Source organism: Hyaena hyaena, unplaced genomic scaffold (genome assembly GCF_003009895.1).
Source record: "Hyaena hyaena isolate Hyena2069 unplaced genomic scaffold, ASM300989v1 scaffold_476, whole genome shotgun sequence".
NCBI classification, from domain to species: Eukaryota; Metazoa; Chordata; class Mammalia; order Carnivora; family Hyaenidae; genus Hyaena; species Hyaena hyaena.
In genome coordinates, this window is record NW_024081111.1 from 921,764 (window position 1) to 947,310 (window position 25,547).

A 25,547-nucleotide genomic window follows, 5' to 3' on the forward strand; every position below is an offset into this window, starting at 1 on the left:
GGGAAGATCTGGCAACTTTATATGAGGATCCCGAAAGCGGCTCCCATACCGTTTGCAGCTCTCTTTGCAGATAAAGTGCAGTGTGTTCCTTTGTGTTACTGTTGTTTTACTCGTGGACATTTACAACTGTAATTTAAAAATACCGCTGTGTGCAAAATGTTCGTCTTGACCCAGCGGGCCTTTCGGTGCTATCTCAGTCTGCGGACTCTTATCCTCTCCAGACTTCCTCCCATTTCCCTGTCCCTTGTGGCACCTCGTCCCCAGCTGGACTGGTGACAGGAGTCTGGTTGTCTTCTCCACCCGGGCAGGTTTTTTTTTTTTTTTAATTTTTTTTAATGTTTTATTTATTTCTAGGAGAGAGAGAGAGAGAGAGAGAGAGAGAGAGATAGAGACAGCGTGAGCAGGGGAGGGTCAGAGAGAGAGGGAGTAACAGACTCCAAAACAGGCTCCAGGCTCCGAGCTGACAGTCAGCACAGAGCCGGACGCGGGGCTCGAACCCACGAACCGCGAGATCATGACCTAAGCGAAAGTCGGACGCTTAACCGACTAAGCCACCTAGGCGCCCCTCCACCCTGGCAGTTTTAAGTAACTAGCACTTCTTACATTTTCTCCCTGGCCATACTGACAGCGGTTGGGTACCCTGGGCATCGATGTTTTGATAACTGATCGCTGAGGCTCTGTCCCGCGGGGCCCATTGCCGGCAGTGCATTTCACTCGCACTGTGGACTCTGAGACCTGAACCCCAGAGAGGTTCCTTAGTGCCACGCAGACCTGGTGTGGGGGATGTGCTAGGGTTACAAGGGACAGTGTAAAGCTTGGCAGGTAAAACCGGCCTACATGAGGATATGTTTTATGTTTAAAATCATAAAATCGGTTCATAACAGCCTGATGTGCAGCATACTAAACCTTTATTAAACATTATAAGGGTCATCGTTTTTGTCTTCCTGGTGTCCCTTCCTCTCCTTTCTTCTGTGACCCACATTAAGCCAATTGTAGAAGCCACCCCCCGGCTTCAGTGATAAGTCTGGAGAAGCGGGCCAGGACCTAGCACGCTGATCAGAGGGGAAAGACCTTTCTCTGGTGGTCAGTCGTTGAGAGGGAAAACCCAGAATCTGTGTGGCCAGGTTGTCAGCCTCCAGGGAAAGGCGGCCTGAGAGGGTGAGGCTAACCTCTGAGAAGAACGAGAGGCAGCGAGAGAGCCCCGATGTGCCCTGCCCTCCTCTCAGATGCTGGCTCCATTGTGCCCCTCTGTGTTTGGTAAAGGGACTGGGAATCATACTGTCACTTCCTGGAATCCTGTTTGTCACTACAACCAGCAGGTGCCCCGGAACCCCTACTAGAGGCAAGGTATCGAGCAGGAATACAGAAATGACTTACCCATAGTCCTGCCTCAGGCATTTACAGTCTAATGGTTGGATTTCAAAACCAGTGGATATGGTAAGAAAATTGGTGAAACCTGACCTTTCACAAATCAATAGACGGTTTGTTTTTAAAATGTGAAGAATTCATAACATAAAAAAAAGTTTTCATTAGATTTTAGTCACCTGAATGTTAACAAGCTCTCCTATATGTGAATTTCCAGGGCCGTCTGTTAATATCATCTTCATCCCTTTAAGGTCCCTATCCAAAGCCATGTCCGCCACTGGAGTCAATTTATGCACACACAACCCTTGCTCGGTTGCTCTGTGATAGCACCGGTCTTGAGGCTTCGTATACTTGTGCAGCCCTCACTCCCTGTTGATTGCAGCAGTTGGGCAAGACCCTGCCCCATCTCTGGGGCTCCCTGTCCCAGAGAACAACTCCCCGAACATTGCGAATGCTCAGTAAATATTTGTTAAATTAAGTCACTTATCAGCATTGGTTTTGCTAATAACTTCTGTATACAGCTCCTCAAACCTCACAAACTACTTTTGTATAAAATTGCATGGAAAAATTCGTGTCTTGATTCGAGGTAGGTATCACAGTACAAGTGATATTGCTAATAGAGATGCATGACCTTAGAGTTAAGTATAGGGGCGCCTGAGTGGCTTAGTCGGCTAAGTATCTGACTCTTGATTGCAGTTCAGGTCATGATCTTGCGGTTCCTGAGCTCGAGCCCCGTGTCAAGCCCCACGTCCAGCTCCACGTCGAGCCCCAGGTGGGGCTCTGTGCTGCTGACAGTGCAGAGCCTGATTGAGATTCTTTCTTTTCCTCTCTCTGTCCCTCTCCTACTCTCTGTCTCTCTGTCAAGAATACAGAAATAAACTTTAAAAAATTAAGCATAGATATATAACTGTTAGATGTGTGCTAGCTGGAAAGGAAGAACACAGGGAAGATTTTTAGCTGAAGTGAGCCAGAGGATTAGTTAGTAGGTACTAGGTGAACACACCTGTCTTCTCAAGAAGAAGGTGTTGACTACCAGAGGATTGACCATGAGTCCTAAAAATCCAAACTTTGTTCTCTTCAAAACCTGCTGGTTAGATTCATGTGGAACCACTGGTGGGTTGAGTTGCGGGAGGATTAAGCAATGAGGCTTTTAGATTTCCATCTCCGCTTTCTTTAACTGCAGCCAAAAGGCATAAAAATTAATAGGTATCTCTTGCTTGCATTTTTCCCTTTTTGCTCCCTATCTTTCCAATCGAGGATCTTCTGAGTTGAGTATTTGTCCAATTAAATGCATCTGATTAAAACTGTCAAACTGAAAAGGAAGTGAGTTGGAAAAAACGCAGCAAGAGTTGTAGATATCGAGTTACCGGTTTTCTGCTTGAGAACTGAATTATAAATAAATGTGTTAGGTAGTGGAATTTTGTTTTGTTTTCCCCAAAGGAGAAATATTCACCACATGGAAACAAAATTTATTCAGCATATTTTCATTCCGTAATTGTACCATTTCTATTCTTAATTCTTTGAGCTTATGATTTAAAGTGAAAACACAAAAACAGACTGTTGTGCAAAATTGACAGGAACGAGTGTGAACCTGGCTGTCAGAGACATAGGTTGTTGTAAAATTAGCAATGGAAATCGCTTCCTATTCTGGAGGTTAAAAATAATGTATTTACAAGGAAGTTATTTACATTGGCCGTTTAGAGGCTTCCCCCGGGGAGCCTCAGTTAGGAAAGCTGTGAAATCCACAGGCCATGTGCACAGGAAGCATTTCCGGGATCGCAGCATGTGAGGTGCTCGGAGCTTACATGCCTCGATTCTATGCCTGTGACGGGCAGGAAAATGGAGCTGCTCCGCTGCCCAGGGGCTTCTCGAATTGTGAAAGAGAGGCAGAAGTCAAGCCTGGCTTGTCTAAAGTTTGTGGTGTCCAACAAGTTAATCCCCTAGATTGCTGGAATGCTTTGTTTTGAGCTTCTCCAATGAGAATCTTTTCTCATGATGCAGTGTGAGAGGTGCTCTGGGTTCCTGCGCACCCCACCGAGTGGGAGCTCCCCGTAACTGGACCGATGCAGCCTTCAAGGACATCTCCTGGATGAAATCAAATGTGAAATACAGCGCAGACCAGCAGGGGGAAGAGAATTAATATTTGTGGGAGAAAATCCTTGTTGCTGCTGCTCTGTGAACTGAAAGCATATTTGTTTGAGCCACTTATGATTTTTCTCCAACCTCTGCAGGTCTCCACTTCTCTTGCATTCATTTCTCTGAAAGCTTCCCCCACTTTTCGCTTGACCTCAGGTGATGCCAGCATAATTTCAAAAATGTTTCTCCTCGGGTTTCTGGTCTGGCTCCTCGTAGGCCATGCACTGAAATTATTCGGTGATACATTACTTGAAGAGCTTCAGTTTTATAGCAGCATCTTCAGAAAAGCGATTAATAGAGTATCATGAGTTTAAAAATACTCTTTATGTATCTGAGTTTTTTGCAGTCTGGAAGAGAATGTATCTCAGTGATCGCGTCCACAAAGAATGGGGAAGGGATAGGTTGAAAAATATCCAGCTATTTTAGAGGACATAAACGGGTCCGTTTAAGAAATGCTTTGGTTGCTTGTTTGGTGCTTAATGTTTTGGCAAGGTTGGGAAAGTTTCTCCAAAGGTAGATATCAGCTGTTTGTATCATTCAAGAATGTTCGAATCTCCTGACCACAGCTTGGTAGGATTAGAGACTGAATGGACAACTGTAGTTTTTGATTCACTCCTCAGCCTTAGCACGTTTGGAGGGGGACTTATTCTTGCTCACAGAAGGTTCGGGTTCACAGAGGGTAGGAAATTAAGCTCTGCCTTTGGGGCTTTGCCAATAGATGTGCTGAATTCTAGAGGCCTTTGAGTGACTTTTGACCACTGCAACAAAGAGGTTGCCTGGAGGGAATGGAGAGATTAGAACATGGGAATAATGGATACTTAACTCTTAATGACTTATCTTAAGATAAGGAGTGAATACTGTCCTTGCCTTTGAGAATTCTCTTGCTGATTTCTGTTCCTAGAGATTAGAGGGATGGATGGCCAGGAGTAGGAGGGCAGGGGCTTCTGACCACTAGAAGATGCCAGTCAGAGGCATCTGGTGGGCGGTGCATTGGGGCTTTGCAGAGAAGCACTGGGCCAGGTGTGGTGTGATTTGGGTTCTTGGTTCTGGCGTTAACAGTAGGTAGCTATGTGCTTTTGATCCCACCCAGATATTCCCTCAGAATATTTAATAGTCTCAGTATAATGATGAGCGAGGACATATGGTTAGGATTTTTCACGGTTCTCAAAACCCTGGTTTTAGGCACCTTGTTAACTGACACCGTATTGGTTCTGGATAAGTCTTGACTATCTAGAGCTACTCTACTATGACAAAAATATCATCTGAAAGTATTCACTTTTTTAAATTTTTTTTTCTTTTAATTTATTCTGAGAGAGAGAGACAATGTGAGCAGGGGAGGGTCAGAGAGAGAGGGAGACACAGAATCTGAAGCAGGCTCCTACCAACCGTGAGATCATGACCTCAGCGGAAGTTGGATGCTTAACCGACTGAGCCACCAAGGCTCCCCTGAAAGTATTCACTTTTGAATCATTTGTTTTCCTACGTTCATTTAGTGAGTGTCAGTAAAGATCAGAGAAGATATTCTTTGAAGAGATATTCAACTACAGTCTTACTGTAGTGATTCTTTTACTTCTCTTACTATTTACAGGATCATTCCCATGTGAGTTTTCTGAAGGATAAGATATTTAAACTGAAATCAAGGAAGGTGGCTTGCCAAAGGAACACAAAATTAGCCCTCTTGCTGAAATGGATGTTGACTACTTGGTGTTTGGGAAAAAAAGCATCTCTTGGAGAAGCCATTGGGGAGATGAGTGGTTCAGGGTCTTGCAGGTTTTAGCGAAGATGAAAAATGTTGAAATCGAGTGGGAAGAAGGAAATGTGGCAAATCACAAGGAACCAGACTGTTTTTAACAGAGAAAATTCAATTTTATCTGCCTTTTTTCAGCAAATTCCATTTGATATTTTACATTTTCTTGATAATTTAATAAAGAACCTCAGGAAGGAGTCACGGAACTTTAGCTTAGTGAAAGAGAATTTGTCATTTGTGACATTTCTTCCCTAAATAGCATGGGAAGATCAATGTATTAGCTTGTAGCTCATGCATTACCAGTTCTAGCTACTTCTATTCAGGCAAGAAACAGCATATCATATAGCAAAACTTGGCACAATGGGATATTTTGGCTCAATTCCTAAACATTCATTGACTCCGCTGGGGTCCAGGCATCATGCTGGGCACAGGGAGGGATGTGTGGCTGGTAAAACACGATCCCTGCCTTCAAGGAACACTGCCACTTACTTTTTGGAAGTCCATAGTAGATAGATAATTTACAGTGATGTAAAATCAGTGTAAACAGAACATGGAAATGTTGGCTCTGCATTCAAAAGATGCACAGAATCGGGCTGCTTTTTTTTACCACCGGCAGTCACCTCGAGTTGAGCCACTGTCGTCCCTCACCTGGGTTCCAGCCTCGTGGCTGGTCTCCCAGCTTCCACCCTTGTATCTGTAGCCTCTTTTCCACACAGCAGTCAGAACAGCCCTTTGAAAATGTAAGTCCCATCAGGAGTGCCTCTGTGGGTTAGTTGTTTAAGCGTCCGACTTCAGTCTACTTCATGATCTTGTGGTTCCCGGGTTCGAGTCCATATTGGGCTCTGTGCTGACAGCTCAGAGCTTGGAGCCAGCTTCAGATTCTGTGTCTCCTTCTCTTTCTCTGCCCCTCCCCTGCTCACGTGCTCACTCTCTCTGTCTCAAAAATAAATAAACATTTAAAAATTAAAACAAAAAAAAAAATGTAAGCCACATTGTATTAAAGCCCTCGGGTGAGTTCCCAGTTTGACCAGAGCAGAAGACCTTTCTGCCACCTACAGTGTTCTGCAGGTCTGCATAGACTCGCTGCTTCCCATCCTCACTCTCTTTCCTCCTTCTCTTTCTCTGATGCTACTTCTCTGACTTCCTCTCCTGCTTCGACCCCTACTCCCCTCGCTCTACGCACACTGGCCTCCTGGCTGGGCCATGGACATACCAGGCGTGTTTCCACATCGGGGCCTTTACAGTGACTCCCTCTGCATGGAATGCTCTCCCAGAGGTAGCTGCATGAACAACCGCTCACTTCTTTCAAGTCTTTGCTCAAATGTCACCACCTCAGTAAAGCCCGGTATGCCCATCCTATTTATGATTGCAACCCCCCTTCTACCTGTTACCCCCAGCCCTCCTTGCCCTGCTTCATATCTTTTCCCATAGCACTTCCCAGCCTCTGGCTTACTGTATGACTTACTAGTTTTTAAATTTTGTGTGACATCTATCTTCCTCCAGTGGGATGTGAAGCTCCAGGAAGGCAGGATTTTTGTTTTGTTCAGTGTGGTTCGATCTAGAATGATCTAGAACAATGCCTGGCATGCCACAGGTACTCCGCAATTGTTTGTTGAAGAAGTGAGTGAATGAGAAAGAAGAGATTGATTCTGAGAGTTCCAGGGAGAATCACAGGGAAGAAACTTTTGAGCTGGAAACTGAAGGATAAATAGTCAGGTTTTCTGAGGAAGGCCATTCCTGATGGAAGGAATGTCTTGAGCAAAGGTAGAATGATGACAGAGCTCATGGGTGCTCTTGGAATGGCTGGGAGTCCCAACTGAGTGGTGCTTTGTGGGGGCAGTCAGACTGGTAGTGGTGGAAAGATAAATTAATGGACAGAAAATAATTAAAGGAGACTCTTGATAGAGGGAGGGAACAAATTCCTAATCATTGCAGGCATGTTGGTAATTGGAATCCAGGACTCTCAAAGAAGTAGCATGCATAACATGGGAGATACTGTCCCTTTAAGACATCAGTAATGTGAGTAGTGTTTGCGAGTGAGATCTGATTTTTATAGAGTTCTTGACTGTTTGCAAGTCACAGTCACATGCTTATTATGATTTAAGCTTTGTAACAACTGGACGCAGTTGTTGTCATTTCTAATAGGCAGGTATTATTTACATTGTTGGATGAACTTTAAAAAAAAAAATCAGTTGCCTCTTTTATCAAACCCGCAGAGCTACTTGCCTGAGGTCATGGAATCAGAAAGTAGGGAAGTGCCTTCCCACCTTCTTGTGCCTCTCAGACAACTTTTTCCCACCCTGCCAGGCTGCCTCTCTAATTCTGATGCAACACTAAAGATATCATGCTGGGATTTTTGTTCTTTTTTTTTTTTTTTTTTTTTTTTTTTTTACAAAGGAGCAAGCTTCTTTCTACTTCCCCCACCACTGAGAATAGCCATCCCTTCATGCAGTTACTTCTCTCTCAGATCCATTTTTTTCTCTCCCTCTTTTTCATTTCAATTTGTCTGGAATAATTATAGAAAGATGAATATGTTTCGTAGGTGGGTGTGTTTTTACCTTTGCCTGTTTAGTTTTTTACCTTCTCTCAGAAGGCTTGTGCCAAGACTGCCTGACTCAGCACCTGACATTCTGGTAAGGTTGCTGCTGCCTGTCTCGTGGTTCTTGGGGCTAGGGGAAGAGGAAGCGTGTCGACGACTCCATGTGAATGTCTTCAGACTTGCTTATTGCCCACTGGAGAGTAAACCTGATCTTCTTAATTCCCCCAGATGTTAGTAGGCTGGAAGAGGCGGAGGGAGAACTCAGTGAAGGAGAGCACTGGTATGGGAACTCTTCAGAGACTCCGTCAGAAGCATCCTACGGAGAAGTCCAGGAGAACTATAAGCTGTCGCTGGAGGACCGGATCCAGGAGCAGTCGACTTCCCCCGACACCTCCCTGGGGAGTGCCACTCCCAGCAGTCACACGTTGGAGCTGGTGGGACTTGATGGTGAGGTCCTGCGAGACCCACTGCAGTGTCAAGATCACCTCTCCCCTGGCGTGTCTTCTTTGTGTGAGGATGACCCCCCAGGCTCGGCTAAGCCCTTGAGCAGCAACCTGAGGCGGCTGCTGGAGGCTGGCTCCCTCAAACTCGATGCCACAGCCACAGCCAATGGCAGGGTGGAGTCCCCGGTAAACGCGGGCTCGAATCTCTCCTTTTCCCCACCGTCCCACCATGCCCAGCAGCTCAGTGTTCTCGCCAGGAAGTTGGCTGAGAAGCAGGAACAGAATGACCAATACACTCCAAGTAACCGTTTTATATGGAATCAAGGTAAGTGGTTGTCGAACTCAACCACCACCTGCGGCTTGTCCCCGGATTCAGCCATCCTAAAACTGAAAGCCGCAGCCAATGCCGTTCTGCAGGACAAATCTCTCACCAGGACTGAGGACACCATGCGATTTGAGTCCTTTTCCTCCCCTTTTAGCTCCCAGTCTGCCAGTTCCACGCTGGCAGCCTTATCCAAGAAAGTCAGCGAGAGAAGCTTGACTCCTGGTCAGGAACACCCACCTCCGGCCAGCTCTTTCCTTTCCCTGGCTTCCATGACCTCCTCGGCGGCCCTTCTGAAAGAGGTAGCAGCAAGGGCTGCTGGGAGTCTTCTGGCTGAGAAGTCATCACTGGTGCCTGAGGACCCTCTCCCGCCACCACCCTCAGAGAAGAAGCCAGAAAAAGTAACCCCACCGCCTCCACCACCACCACCGCCGCCCCCACCACCGCCGCCGCCGCCACAGTCCTTGGAATTATTGTTACTCCCAGTTCCTAAGGGAAGAGTTTCTAAACCCTCCAGTTCAGGTATGGGATCTTTTATTTCAATCATCGTGTAAATTTCTTTCTCTCTTTTTCTTTCTTTTTTTTGACTGTAAATTGCAACGTCTTCATTGCTTTGTTCGGAAGGGGTCTCCGTCTGATCTGAGGCAGGAATAAGAAAGCAAGAGCACAAGAAAATACTTTAAGTAAGCAGTGTAGTGTTCTTTCATGTATGTGTTACACAAAGACTTCACAAATAGCTTCATTTTTGAAAGGTAATGAATAATCTTAGAGACATACAGTACTCCTCCCTTTCATATAAATGATCTTTTTTTTTTTCCCCTTACCAAGTGCGGGCTAGGTCCATACAAGACATATTTAATGGGAGAAGATCAAAGCAGCTTTGTCACGGAGTGCATGGCATCACTGAACATAGGGGGATAAAAAAAAAAAAATCCCCGCTGCTTTTGAAACAGTGGACAAGGGAGAGCCCACCCTCCTGCTGCCTCCCGTCACAAATGGACTTTTGTATACAGTAACTACTCTGCCCTAATTTATCACACTGTATACTTTTATGTTAGCATTTTTATTATGTTTTTTGTTGTGTGTGGAATTTAAGCCTTTCCCACTTATCCTGTTCCTCTGTAATTTCTTGTCATAGAAGAACCCTAAAGAATATTGTCATTCAGACACAATCAAAGCATTTCCTGCAAATGCTTTTTTTTAAAAAATTCAAATCCAATCAGATTCTGAAGGAATGTGCATGTGGAAAATTTGAATCATAAGTTTTTCTTGTGAGGACAGTCTTTCCAAAGGAGAAGTCGCTGTCTTGTGGAGCCCTGACATTCGCAAGTGACTCGTCTGGGGGAGAAAGTTAGTCACTTGAGTTCTCACGGTGGAAGCATCACATCTTGTACTGGGTTGTTTTTAAGTGGTGCGTATGGTAAATTCATGGTCCCGGGATGGAGGTATGGAGTGTCAGATGTCTCCCGAGGATATCCTGTCAGATTGGAACAGGAAGTAGACTATATGTGCCCTCGTCAGTGTAAACACTGCTGTTGTGTGTGTCTAGCCAGCTTTGATTATTTGCAGCCACATTGATGAAGAGTGCTTAGAATGGCAAATAATTGAACGATCGCCAATAACATCGGTTTGACACACTTCAGACAAATTTCCATTTAAATTGCTGAGTGAGCTCTATGCACTAATTCTAATTACTTTAAAACTTGTGTAAACAGCAGAATAGAACTAAGATAATGGATACCTGGAACTTTTATGACTCTAAGTCATCCAAACCGGTCACTCCAGAGTTTCTGAAGGGTCCATAAAATCCTGAAGTGTTTATCCATTCCCAGTTTCATTTCTCCTCACTTCTTACCTGCCATCTGGTGAAATGGCTAAAATTAGGAAACCAGGAGAAGAGCAAAAGGAGCTGGGTAATTTTGCAACGGAGAAAATCACCCCTCATTTATAGAAATTTCATTTAGGGAAGCAGCAGAAAGAGAGGCATGGCTGTATATAAAATATAGTTTTATAGGGGCCCCTGAGTGGCCGAGTTGGTTGAGCATCTGACTTCAGCTCAAGTCATGATCTCACAGCTTGTGAGTTCGAGTCCCACATCGGGCTCTGTCTGACAGCTCAGAGCCTGGAGACTGCTTCGGATCCTGGGTCTCCCTCTCTCTCTGCCCCTCCCCTGCTTGCACTCTGTCTCTCTCTCTCAAAATAAATAAGCATTAAAAAAAATTTTTTTTAAATATGGTTTTATAAATATTCTCTGTATCTGCTTATTGAATGAATACCTTTATGGTGTTTACCCTACAAATTCATATGGACTTCAGTTACTTAGAAAAACTTATGCAAAATTAATAATAAATGTTAGTTGGCTGAAGGCTCACGAACATAAAAAGATAACTGATAAAACTGCCTCCTGAAGGCACGTTGTGGCCGCTTTGTCATTGTAAAGCATCTTGAGTATAGCTAGCAACGAAGTATCATTTTTTTCACTCCAGGGCTTAGATGCATGTAAAGATGTGAAAGAGATCATGAACTTCCAGTGCCCAGTAGACTCTGTCTGCCTGTTTTGTTGTAGGTTACACACCCAAAGGAAAAGATACGTTCCCTTCATGGTTTAAATGCATTTAATTCATGCCAACATTGCAGTGAGCTTCTCAGCAGAATTTAACATGGAGATCTATAAACAGTCATTTTCTTTTTTCTTCTTTCTGGATTTCTTCTATTGCTAAAACACTTACTATTTTAATCAATGAACGTTCAAAATGACCAAATTGAAAGAGGAGAGACAGAAATTCCTTGGATTGTGTCTCCGCAAGCCCCCGGTGATTGACTGGTACCCATGTCCCCTGTTCTCCACGTGCCTCTGTGCACAGTCCAAGAGTTGGTGAAGCAGCTCCATTGACTGCTTTGAAACGGTCCCTTGACAAATGTTCCATGTGATCATGTGGACGCATCCTAAATTCGAGTTCTGTGTCTTACTGCATGGGGTGCAAACGGGAGAAGGGTGCCTATGTGCCCTTCTCAGTTAAAGCGATGTCATCACTTCCCAGCATGCTAACTAGATTATGGGTTAAGGAGGAGCTGATAGACTATTTAATTCTGTTATTTATCCTATCACGGAGAGATGATTTGGTAGCTGTTATAGATTTTTTAATGTGAGAAGTGGGAAGAAAGATGGGTCTTCCCCATCCCCGCGCCCCACCCCCACCCCACACACTATATTGTTGGTTTCAGGATGACCGAGGGCTAGATTCAGATGTAACTTGGCTTTACCATGAAAGCATTTAGGACAATGTGATGAAGGCTGCATGTTTCTAAACATCTTTCATTATTTTTTTTCCTTTACCTTAGAAAGAAAGCTTTGTTTAATTCAAAACAGATAATATGGCTGGTTTCTTGCACTGGAAAGAGAAAACGATCCGTTGCGCAATAATTTAAATAAACAAATAATAGCCCACAAAAAAAATCTATAAAATAAGTACACGCCATCCTGATTTCAAGCAGGGCTCACATTTTAAAGCCATTTCCCAAAAATGTTGCAGAGAGGGCATATAAAGTTGATTCTAGAGTTACAAAGAGATATGTGCTGGAAAAGCCAATCTTGTATTGAGTAATTTAGACCCCAGCATTTCTTTGACCTTCTTGAGGTCAAGGGAAGTCCAAACCATGGGGGGAAAAACGTGTCTTTTAGGTCTGACCTTATTCCTCTTTTTTGAACAGGATTCAGTCGTTGCCAGGTCATGGTGTATTTCATTCCTTAAAGAGCCCACCACTCGGTAGCCTTTCCCCCTGCTAGAGAGACGTGACACTTGAGGAGGGAGGTTTCTTTCATGTGACCCTGTGCCCCAGCACATGCTGCACTGCTCCTCTGAAAAGGGACATGGAGAGAGAAGATTATGCCCGTTTGCTCTAAAGATAAATGTCACACATTGACTCAGTTCCCTTTGAAGCTACTGTTTGTTGCCTCTCAGAATAAAATAAATGGTTTTTATTTTAAAGACAAAGTTTCTTGTAAACGGCCAGCAAGATTCCCAAGATGCCAGGCTCCCAGTTAAAAGAAATAACAAGGAGAGTTTCAGAGAGAGGGTCTCCAGAACATCTTATTTCACTGAGTAAAATTTAAATGTGCTGAGAAGCAAGCTGGTCGCATACAACTGAAGGCTCAGAATATTTCCTGGGTCAATAGATCGAGGTTTTCTGGATCCTGTTTTCTTTCATATTTATGCAATGCTATTAAAATTATTGCAAAGGCATAGAAAGTCCAGAATATAAGGTAACCTCTCCCTCTACTCCAGTTAAGCTCATGGTTATTCTAGCCATCATCTGGGAATGATCACGAGACAGGAACTTGTTTAGAAAATTCACATTTTAATCAAGATTCAGAACTATCTGTCACTGACCTCAATTATATTTCCTCAGTGATTTAAATATAGACTGCCTCTAGTCTATCAAGGTATCTAAAACTTCTTAGTTTTTGAATACTTAGCAATCATTCAAATATGTATTAATAATTATTGGTGTCAAAAACAACAGATAACCCAGTGATATCCATCTCCAACATAGTTTTTTATACTCTGAAATAACATTTGAGAGACATGCCCACGAAATCCTATGAAAAGATATTAATTCCATGGATATTGTTAGGAAGGAGGATGGGCCATCCTACTCGGATGCGCAGTAAGTTAGGAGGCCTCAGTGGGGACAGCGATGAGGGTCATGCATCCGCAGGGTCATCTGGCATCTTGAACCCTGTTGATGTGCACGGTGAGGTGTGTATGTAGACACCACCTGCAATTACTTGCAAGTTAGCTCCATTTTCTGCAAGTTGCCACATAGGATCTAACAAGAGAAAGTTTGATTTCAAGACCTATGAAACACTTACATTTGCTTTAAAATTCATTCCTCAAGGGGCACCTGGGTGGCTCAGTTGGTTAAATATCCAGATTCTTGATTTTGTCTCAGGTCATGATCTCACAGTTCATGAGATCAAGCTCCACGTCGGGCTAAGCCTGCTTGGCATTCTCTCTTTCCTTCTCTCTCTGCCCCTCCCCTGCTCCTACTTACTCTGTCTCTCTCAAAATAAATAAACATTAAAGAAAAACTCCTACCTTGAGTTAAAGCAAGTAAGTTTATAGCTTCCATGATTGTTTTTTTTAGCCCAATGAAGTGTTACTGTTGCTTTGTGGATTTATGTATAGACAATTTGGTAGGTCACCAAACTGGAAGTGAAGATATTGGCTCTGATCCCAACAGTGCCACAAACTAGGGATTTTAAGCATACACCTCTGTTCAGATTCCTCATCTATATAAACTGAGCTAGTTGGGAATTATCTCCAACATCCCTTCCTGTGTTAAAATTGCTTGCTTTTCCTTTCTTATTCTGTAACCCTGTCAACTCAAAATAACTATAATTTTTTGAAGTAAATATGTTGCTTCTTAAAATTCATCATCAAACCTCTCACAAGATTGCCTCTGCAGATCTTGTCCATTGTAGTTTAAACACTTATCACTGTATCTTATTAATGGTGTAGTCCTCCTGGATGCATTTTAAAGATCAGCTCCTCCAGACTCGTTTTGGAAATAGGTAAGATGTATACGTGCACATCTTTCCATGCCCATTCATTTGACGCGTGTAGTAGTGGGTGTGTGAAAAGCATGCACTCTGGGGCTGACTGACACTGCTACCATTGGGACTTGCTGGCAGCTTCCTGTACCTTTTTCTTCCATTTCCAGCACTCATTTCACTTTCTGATACTCTCCTGATCCAGCCCTTTCCAGTTACTCTCATTACAGCCCAACACACATTTATCGAATTGTATATCGCGCCTAGCACTGTTTGGGTGCTGAAGACACACAGGGGAAGATCTCTGGCCGCGCCCCAGCCAATCTTCCCTCCTTCCTCTCTTCCCCTTCTGTCGTTTCCACCTCTCTCTTTCCGCTGCCAAGCTGAATTTGGCCCTCAGGGTTCTGCCTAGGCTGAGCTGGGCCCTACCCAAGCAGCACAGTGGCCGCCTGTTCCTTTGTTTTCCCCTGGCTCATGTGAGAGAGTGGCATTCTGGGCCAGGCCCCGAGCTATGGATTTATGTGATGTCCGTTGTTTAAATTGTCATCCCTCCTGGTGAGTGTCCTGCTTTGGAGGGTATGACTAGAACTTATGGTCACTACTGTGATTGCAACAGCTACTACTGGTAGCTTCCGTTTACTGTGTGACAGGAGTTCTACACACATTTATTATCTCTCTTATTCCAATAATATGAATGCCTGTAAAGAGAATGGGTTTTTTCCAAAGAAGCAAACCAACACCTATCCGTGCCACTGGGTTTATTAGCATTTGGTGGGATTTAGTTTTGTTTATGGTGATACTAACTAGCTAGCGATATGGTTGGGGGAAATCGTTTCCCAGGCGGTTGTCAACTATGTAAAATAATGAATGTTTCAATTTTGTTGCCTGAAGAATATGTGGTTCAGTCTAAGGAAGTGGTCATATTTCCTTAGGCTCTAAATTTGAGTGAAATTTTTAGCTGTCCATTCCTTGAAAATAGTTTGACATACAAACTAGAATATATCCTTATTTCCTCCCTTCTCCAAGGTAGTTAACAACATCATATACACATGGAGGGAATCCTATTAAAGTATCAAAAAAAAAAATTTAATGAACAAAAACGTAGATGTTACCAGGGGAGATTAATGGCCAATTTGGAAAATAGATCATTGTGTTACGGTTACTTTTATCATTTGGCTTCTGTCTTCTTCCTTTCCTGCCACAATCAGTTAAAAAGTTCAAAGGGTTATAATAATGTAGCTATTTGACCACATATCTTGCTGTTCGTTTCTCTTCATTATGAGTATTCTAATTTTTTTTCCCAGTCAGTCCAAGGACACTCTAATTTATACATGATTCGTATGTCTTTTGGTATTAATTAAAACTAAGGAAGCATAGCTCCAAAATAAAATAAATTTATATGAAATGCTAATATGAAAGGTTTAATGCAGTGTGCTCTGTAATACACACTAGGAGGCAGGGGGGTGTACGAAAAAATAAGAAAGATATTGATCACATTAAACAAAGCAAGGTATCCAGGGGATGCTGGTGATGTTCCTTTGACTAGTTAATGCCTTTTTATTGCCTTCCGGTGATGTGCCAAGAAACCTCAGGTCAGTAGAGGACATCTCCGTTTTTCTCTCCTCTCCCAGAAAATTCTGTAACATTAGGCAGTTTGGGGTTGAGATACTGGGAAATACTTTGGGAAAATGGGGATCAGTGGCAGCCTGTTTGTGTGTATGTCTTTCTTGTTGCTTTGATGTCCTTACAACCCCAAATAGACATGATTATCATTTTTTTCCCCCTCTGGTTGATGACAATAATCTCACCTAGAGGCCTGGTTCAGTCTTTCCTCTCATGTCTGTTGTTCAGTGTGTAGTCTTTGTGATCAAGATACCTGAGTGGAAGAAATGACAATGAAGAATAGAACATGAGAGGCCAGATTAGGGATGGGACTCCAGGTCAGCAGAGGCAATCAACAAAGACAGTAGGAAAGCTACAGTCAGATCGATAAAAAGACATGTTTATAGGCTTCTACAAAGTATGCTTGCCCTAGGATGAAAGGGAACCCTCAATCCCACCCCATCCTCCCATCGGAAAAGGGAAGATTTGTGACAGAAACATCACCAGTAGAATCTTTAGACTGGAAGGTCTATTTTTCGAGAAGTTTCTTTTTCGGGTTGTTTGGTTAGAGTAACCAGTCCTGCTTATTATACCTGCAGTAGTAAAACAGCGTGTTCGGAATACGCTCCCTGTTTTCCAGAACCCCCTAGTTCCATCCATTATAAGTGGTCCTTTGCACATACTCAATTGACTTGATGAATAAATAATAAGATGATTTTAAAGTTTACACATGAGAATATATCCTCTTAAGATGGTAAAAGTAACGTGTGCATTAGAAAATTCAATGTGTACGGAAGAGTATAAAATAAAAACAAAAGTTTCCCTCCTTGACCCCTTCCTCCTAGTCCACAGTTCTTCATAGGTGACTGCCTAATGGTTTCTTGGGTATGCTTCCAGACAATTTTTATACAAATAAAAGGATATCGTTTTCTGTCATTTGTGCATCCCGTTCTTCCTACTCCCTCTTTTTTTTTGCTCAAGCATTTAAAAGCAAATCCCAGACCTCATATCCATTTGCCTGTAAATATTACCATATACATTATCTCCAACAGAGAAGAACTGTGGAAAAATAATAGCTATCGTAACTATTACAACATCTAACAGGATCAATGATTGCTTCATGATTTTATGGAAGGTCTGGGCTATAATCAGTATTCCATCAATTGTCTCAAAAGTGCCTTTTTATAATTGCTTTGTTCAAGTCAGGATCGAAATCAGCCTCACACTTCATATTTGTTTTACATGTCACCATAACCGTGCCCCTTTACCAAGCACCGTTTGCTTGAAGAGACTGTCATTCATCCTATAGAATTTCCCACATTCTGGTTTTGGCTTATTCTGTCCCCTGCATGTGTGCGTGTGTGTGTGTGCATGCACACGTGTGTACGTGTGTATGTGTGTGTGTGGTGTGTGTCTGTGTTTAACATGTTTTTGTTATTTTAATCACCTGTATTTCTGGTAAACTTCTAGTTGTATAGAGGCTTGATTAAACTTTTTATAGGAATAATTCACAGATGGCTTATCAGAAGGCACACAGTGTCTTCTTTTTGGCAGTTAAGCTTAATGAGTAGCTTTAAGTGTTAGCTTGACCCATCCTCTATAATTTCCTGTCTCCCTTTTCCCTCACCGTAGTAGCAATTGATTCCCAATTTTAGAAAACAAAAATAGAATCAGCCTTGAAATACAGTTTCATATCTTGCTTTATCTACTAACTCTAATACCTTGGACATGTTTCTATATAGCATCTATAGATCTAGTTCATTTTTTAAATGGCTTCATATATGAGTGTATTACTTTATGAGTGTATTATATTTTATTTAATCCATTTGGAAATACTTCTTTTTAAAAAAAATTTTAAGGTTTATTTATTTTTGAGAGACACAGAGAGAGAGGTGGAGGGGAGGGGCAGAGAGAGAGAAAGAGGGACACATAATCAGAAGTAGGCTCCAGGCTCCGAGCTATCAGCACAGAGCCTCACGTGGGGATTGAACCCATGAACTGCAAGATCATGACCTGAGCCGAAGTCAGGTGCTTAACTGACTGAGCCACCCAGGTGCCCCAGAAATGTTTCTGATCTCTCATGATTAAGAAAGGAAAGCCTGAGTCTCCACCTCTACTTGCTTTTGTTTATTCTGTCTTCAAATTGCAGAAGCGAGTGTGGCACTGAGCCGGGTGGCAACACAGTGTCACAAAGAGACCCTCTCCTGAGGGGATGGAGGTGGAGAGAGTTATCTTAGCTTTACTTGGAGGAAGTAGTTGGTTTGTTTGCTTTCCTGAAAAATGGAAGCATTTGTGACTGCCTCTTTGTAGCTCTTCCCAAAGTGGGTTGTGGGGCCCAGTGCAGATAAGGCAGTGCATCCTGTTAGTGGCAACCAGAGGGACAGAAATAAGTGAGGGGAGCACCCTGACCTGAGACCCACCGATGGCTAAACTGGCAGTAGCATTTGCTCAAGACATAACTAGCCAAGTCAACAGCAGGATCCTAAAATTTGTCCATAGGAGTTTGGTGTGTGAGCTTTGTGATGGCTATTTGGTTTTCAGTGTGGTACAGTGCATCTTTCCCTGTCTTTGTTTCCTGCTGTTTTCTAAGTTTAGGAATTCAGATAAGGCCTCAAGTCCAGAGGTTTCCTTCAGGAAATAAAGCCACCAAAGTCCACCTCCTCTGAGCTGAATTAGGACAGGAAAGGCAGAGCCTCTTTGCAGATGTCTTCCTAAGTGTGGGATGGCCTTTGAAAGTAAGACGAGTAAGACTTTCCCACAGCAGCATGATCAGATTTTGAAAAATGGAGCCCACATGGAATTAATGAGATGAACGTGGGTTTCTACTGGGAAGAGAAGCAGTAATAAAACTTCCTTAAGGATAAAGCCATGGAATTGCCCAGGAAAAATACTGGATCATTTTTAGTGTTCTTTAGGCAGCAGTGCCTGTGAGTTAGTGCTGGATGCGATGTACCTTTTTTGTTTCCCTCAATTTTTTCTTTCTTTCTCCCTCTTCCAAGCCTCAGAAGAGGAAAGCGGGAAGCCTTTCCAGTGTCCGATCTGTGGTTTGGTTATAAAGAGGAAGAGTTACTGGAAGCGGCACATGGTGATTCACACAGGTTTAAAAAGTCATCAGTGCCCGCTTTGTCCATTCCGGTGTGCTCGCAAGGACAATCTCAAATCCCACATGAAGGTAAGCCAGCTGCGGATGGGTCTTCCGGCGAGGCAGGCACCGCCTGAGCTCTTGCACGTGGCCCGGTGCGGGAGGCTGCTGGGCAGGAGAGGGGCCGCTGGTGGAGCCTGCGGTATTCAGTACTCATCCTCTGGAGGTAGCAGGCGGCGCGAATGAAGCGTCTTCTAAAGGGTCTCCTTCTAACAGTCTTCCCGTTCATTTTACAACCAAGAACTTACAAGCGAACAGAAGTGCCAGTATCCAAATAATAGACGTAATGTGAGCTGTCCTTTCCTATTGGGGAGATGCAGCCTACCTTGGCCTTGGGTGGCTATACATGTCTGGCAGTAAGACTTAGGGAAGAGCAAAGGGTGGGGAAGGCCAGTATGGGATGGGCTGCTGGACCTGCACCCCAGAAACGGACTGCCTTCTTCTGTTCTTGCCTTGCTCTCCAGTTTACAAATCCACAGGAACACACAGAGACGCCTTATAGGAGGTGTGAGAACCTGGAAAGAAGCCTGGGCTTTATAACTTTCGCCATGTGTGAGGCTGGGGGGTGGGGGTGGGGGTCAGTCCTGACAGGACCGAGTCCTCCTAAAGCTCTCAGGGTTGTGCTGTCCTAATTACCGGGATCACACTTCCCAGACATCTAAGGACATTGATTTCAATGTCTTTTTAAACACAGCTGAGGAGTTTGCACTTGTAATAAGCATCTAAGAGATTTGACTAGACTCCGTTTCACTCTTGTGTGAGATGGAGAAAACTTAGTCATCTAGACATCTTTCTGGCAGACCCCATTACTAATAAAGGTTTCCCCTTAAATTCAAGGAAGAAAGTCACACGATCTAAAGAGCGCGTGAATTTTGAATTTGATAGACCTGAATTTAAATCTTACTGTGAAACTTACGAGCTAAGTGGCCTTGAGCAGATGAATGTCAGGCTCTCAATATTCTCCTCTGTTCACTGAGAACGGTAATGTATATTTGGAAGAGTTGTCATTATTATTTAGGGAGATGATATTAGCAAAGTATCTGACACAGAAATGTTCAATAGTGGTTATTTAATTTCAGTGACTGTCATTGAACACCTTCATTTTTCCACTGTTATTTTCAGTATGGTTTGGCTGTTGACATTGTAAAGTTTTCAGTCTCCTGCCATAAGAAGCATTGTGCATGTACATAATTAAGATACTTGCTTTTCTTCAAACCTTGTAGTCTAATCCGTCTGAATGGATCAATGATCACTGTTTATAGTTGTAGCTCTAAAAAAAAAGTGTGATCAGACAGAACGTCTACTAATTTTAGGAAATAGCTCAGAAGATTAAAAAAAAATTAAATCCATGATGTAGTTTGTTTTCTATCATTTGCCTTTTTCTCCTGAGAGTAGCATGCCCTTCATCCTCAGAATCCATTTAACCAGGAGTTCTGGTTGGTTGGATTTAACTGAGCCTACTTAGTTTTTCCTTCCACCTTCCTCATCTTCTATCACCTCTTCCCAAAGCAAAATCTCGTATTTTACATCTGCAAAGTGGATTTCATTAGCAGGATGAGACTTCAAAAGAAATGCCTTTAAAACTAAAATTTGTTTTCCTTACTATGTCCTGCGCTGTGTTTAGAAATCAGGTCTGGCAAATTTAAAGCTTCAGTGAGCAGAAAACTTGCATCTAGCCTGACACCTTGTAAGCTTGGTTTCAGCTCAGGGTCACATAAAACAACCTATTTATAAACCCATGGAAAAAAAAAAAAAAAAAAGCTGGGTTTTCAATAGCAAGAACTACTGACCCTGAAGCTACAGGGAGATGAGTTGGGTGCCTTGATGATACAGACGGTCGGCCATGACAGTGTTACAGATGAGAGCCGCGAGGACTTTTCGGGTCACGGGGTCTCAGAATGCTTTCAGAACAAATCAATAACCAGTACAATAAAGCAGTTGTGTGAAATTACTACTTTATTCAAACTCATGGTGTCCTAACCTGTTGAGCTACGACTCCAGCTTTTGATAAGGGACTTGTGAGAAGGGCTCATGCAAGTTTAATTTTATCAAATGGTGTACTCTTTCTTTTCTCTGTTCTCCACCTCACGTACAGGCCGTTTTCTTTCTTTAATTAAAGAATTCATGGTTTTGTTTGGATCCAACATACTTTAGAGGGATTTTGTAAATATAGCCCGCATAGGAACATGACGGCGGTGGTCTTGTGAATGGATATCTTCTGCTTCTGCTGCATTCACCAGAAACTACAAATATGAATAGATTTTCTAAAACGAGTTCACCCTGTGAAGTGGGGACAGTGTCACCTGTAGATTCAGATCTCAAGCTGTGTGCGGTCAGAAAGACCTTAGTTAGAATCTCAGTTCCACGACTTTTAGTAGCTGTGAGACTTTGGGCGAATCATTTAACCTCTCACAGCCTTCTTTTCCATCCATGGAGATAATCATCCAGTCTATCTCCTGGAGTCATTATAAGGGTTAAATGAGATAATGGGCATAAAGCAACTTAATACAATGCCCGGCATGGAGAACTCTCAGTTAATGTAGCCAGCCTGGTCATTAGTATCCAAAAGTTGTCTGAGTTAGTGTTTACATTCAGAAACACATTAATGGTGTGGTATAAAGAATTTACTCTAAATTTTATTGCCTTTTTCTTTTTGTGATATATCTTTAATACTGAGAATTTAGAAAAACTGGTAAACAACAAGAATATAAAATTGACCCTCAATCCCATCACACAGAAATCACCATTATTGTTATTCTAACATATATCCATCTATTATGGTGATGTAGATTTATTTAGGACAAATTGGGATTCTCCTTTATTTGTTCAGTAAGGACATTATTTACTGTGTTCCTACTGGGTGCTGGGCACTGTGCGTTTTTTTTAAAACCTGCATAGATCTCACAAATGTTTTTATGGGCAGACGAGGAAGGAGCTTGTAAATGCCTCCAGCCTCCTCAGGGTTATCTTAGATTTCCATTAAGTCTTTTACAACTTTCCTGGATGAGTGAGCATACGGGAATTAAATGTGAAATTCGTAAGCTAAGATTGAACAGAAAAGGTGAGGACTGCTAAAATAAAGAACACTGATGAAGTAATGGCAAGAAATGGGACAAGGGTCAGAGCGGAGTTCTGCGGGTCTGAGGCCTGCCATTTAAGGAGCTGTGATTCCCGAGGATGCCCCTTCCCTGTCTGGCCTTGTCCCCTAAGGGAGTGGAACAGATGTTCGCCAAAGTTTCCTTATGTTCTTCTGACCGCCACCAGGAGATGGACCTAATGATGTAACAGTGCCTTGTATTCCCAGCCCTTAGGTGCTCGGTGCAAAATGACCAGTCAGTAAGGACATCTCTTACGTGGCCTGGAAAGAATGATAGATAAGCATTTCTTCACATTAGCAGACTTGGAGGGATTTTAAAGTCAGAGTTAGGCTAAGGAGATTAAAGTTATAACAGAAAGTGCTTTTCTGTCAGGACAGAAGGGAAGAAACGGCTGCTGGAAGGTAGAGAGACTACTCTCAAAGGCCAAACGCGACATATAGCCCCTTTGGGGAGGTGTAGCTCAAATAAAACGATAAGTGAGAAAGTCAACACCTCGGCCACTGTTTTTCCTTTAAACTGACACTGATTTTTCCACAACTAAATATAGCAAGGCCAGGATCTGGTGGAAGAGAAGCCACGTAAAATACTTGAGCACAGACTCTTTTCAGTCCAGGGCTCCCTTTTGATTTTAGGACTTGGGCTCGCTCTGTGTCCTTTTCCTTCTTCCAGAAGCTGCTTCCGGAGCTTCTGTTCCTGGATTAACTCCTCTCCTGGGTCAATAGATGTAAGGACACTTCTGAAACAGAATCTGCCCCACCGCACTGCTCCCGGGAAAGCGTTCTGCCCTGTGACTTTACCACCTGGTTCCTGGGCACGCCTTTGGCAGCACCTGCCAGGGCCCTATGGGGCTGTGCCTGAGCTCCCCCTTCCTCCCCCCGTCACCCACCCCCCCGCCCCATGGTCCCTGCTCCTGTGTGAATTAGGTGGAGGAGATGGGGGAGAGGATCTTTCATGATTCTGTGAGAAAGCAAATGAAATGATCAGCTCCAGAGTGAGAGATCCCTTTGTTGTGAAAGAACAGAGAGGTGATGTTAATGACCAGTGACAAACGCATCCCTACCCCCCAGCCCCTCCCAACCTGGCAGAGTGGAAACCTTTTAATGAGCAAGGCCTTGCTGCAACTGAATTTCATGTTATATGGTTATTTCTGAGAAATATATGCTTTGGGGGACCCAGAATCTCTTCAACTATTTTTTTCAAAAAGCCACAGTGGGGTGCTGTAGCGACAGGATCTCACCATTAACTTTTAATTTCTTTGCTTTTGTTGGTCACTTAACATTATTTAAAAGTATGTTTTGGCTGGTGAATAATGCTTTTGGATTGCATTCAGAATGCATAAACAGCTGTAGTAAAACTTGCTCTGTTGGAAAGGAAACCTACGCAGAGGGGCCAGGTAGTGCAGTGGATTAACGAACTAGCCTCTAACCTTTGTTAGACCTGGGTTCAAATCCCACTGAGGTCACCACTGGAAGACGAGGAGTCAGTTCTGTTTTGGTTTTGAAATTCCAATCCCTTGTTTGTCCAGATCCCACAACTCCCCGGATCATTTGGCCCAAATCTACACAATTGGCAGTTTCCACACAAGGGAGGGGCAGTCCTGAAATAGCAGGGTGTAGCAGGTCAGCCCTGAAGTACATTGGCAGCGCTGAATGGGGAAGTTAACATGCTTACGAGCACCTGCCAGCTCGAAGCCTGGCTCCGGCCAGTGCAATGATTTCCTCACTTTTTCAGGCACTAAATTTGGATAGGGACAGGAAGCGAAAAGTTCCTTACAATTTCTACAGGTATTGTGCATGTGAGACTGGAGCTGGATTGAAAAGTCTGCATTCTTCCATTGCCCACATCAGAATCTGGAGCCTGGTGGAGCCACATTTGGAAACCCAGGTTTCCAATGTGCTTGGTGGAGAGGCGACCTTGGTTTTTCTCCCACTCTGCTTTGCTTTCTTCATATGTAATTTTGTTCAAGCCACTTACCCTGGGGTCTCAGTCTCCCTGTCTGTGAAACGGGAATACCCCGGAGGCGTCATTTTCCGCATCCTTAATTACCCAGAGAAGCGTTTTGAAAATTGAAATTATGTTTGCAAAACATAACTAATTCTCTGAGTGACAATAATTGGGTACATGCAACTTATTATCGTGAAAGGAACTGCCTGACAGGTTGCGTCTTTTGACCCCCAACTAGTAATTATGTAAGTTCGAATTGTGCTGGGCTTGTATTTTCTCTGAAGACCAACCGAGATGAGGTGACTAGAATATTAGGAGGATTCTACTAGAAACAGCCTCCATTGGCGGACTCGTGAGTGTGGCTCTAATAATGGGCTCTTAACCTACGTGGACCTGTTATGTTTAGGGACGGACCTCATTACCTGGAGCGCAGTAATGAAACGTTCCTCTGGTGGTGTTATTTCCTGGGCCGGCCCTGGCACTGTGAGGAGATTGTTGACGAATAGTCAGGGTGTACAACGAGGCGTTTTCCGTAAGCACATGGTGGACAGCTCACTGTTCTTGCTTCTCCGTCAGGTTCATCAGCACCAGGACCGGGGAGAGACCTTTCAGTGCCAGCTATGCCCTTTTACCTCCTCACGCCACTTCAGCCTGAAACTCCACATGCGCTGCCATCAGCACTTCCTGAGGACAGAAGCCAAGGTGAAGGAGGAGATCCCAGACCCAGATGTCAAGGGATCTCCCCACCTCAGTGACAGTGCCTGCCTGGGGCAGCAAAGGGAAGGAGGAGGGACAGAGCTAGTGGGGACCATGATGACGTCCAACACTCCAGAGAGGACTAGCCAGGGTGGGGCTGGCGTCTCGCCTTTGCTGGTGAAGGAGGAACCCAAGGAAGATAACGGCCTGCCAACCTCCTTTTCTCTGAATGCTGCCGACAGGCCGGCCAACCACACAAAGCTGAAAGACCCCTCCGAGTATGTGGCCAACAGTGCGTCAGCATTGTTCAGCCAGGACATCTCTGTTAAGATGGCGTCTGATTTTCTCATGAAGCTGTCAGGTACTTGAATAGGGTTGTATTCTCTCTCTCTCCCTCGCTCCCTCTCTCTTTCTCTACCAGGATTTCCATCCGTAAAATGAGCTGGTAGTACTAGATGATTTCAGGGGCCCTTTGAATTCTAATAGTTTGCACTTTCATGAATTTTCTCCTTGCCTTTTTTTTTTTCCCCCAGCCCTTTGGAAGTAGGCATCTCTGTGGTTTGGGTCTAGAAACAACAGATCTTGTTGATTTCCTTCTGGCTTTTTCTCTTTATGGGTTCTTGTTATGGGGGACAGGTCACATGATGAGCCAGACTGGTGACAGTTCTTTGTGTGACCTTGGGCCGTATTTACCTTTGTCTCTGCATTTGGTTCTGTTAAAGTGCTTGTAAGGAACATCTCAGTTTGCATTACTCAAGTTCTTCAGTGCCTTAATTTGAAAGAGTTTTAAAGGATGCATAAAGTCTCTGTATAGATCTGGAGACTACTGTTGGGAGTTATAATTTTAAAATTTGAGCAAATGACAAAGATGATCTCTACATTATTCTTTCCCGTGGAAACATTTTAATTGTAGGAGAATATGCCTAGCATGAAATTTGCCATTTTAACCATTGTGAAGT

At 43.5% G+C, this 25,547-nt stretch overlaps 1 protein-coding gene across 1 annotated transcript in view; it reads left to right on the forward strand.

Moving 5' to 3' along the window:
- ZNF827 (zinc finger protein 827) overlaps positions 1–25,547 on the forward strand; it is a 164,902-nt gene that overhangs the window by 23,407 nt on the left and 115,948 nt on the right. Inside the window, exons 2-4 of the mRNA XM_039254298.1 lie at positions 8,016–9,074; positions 18,708–18,880; positions 24,469–24,949. Coding sequence (XP_039110229.1) covers positions 8,016–9,074; positions 18,708–18,880; positions 24,469–24,949 — 1,713 coding nt within the window. The remainder of the gene's footprint in view (positions 1–8,015; positions 9,075–18,707; positions 18,881–24,468; positions 24,950–25,547) is intronic.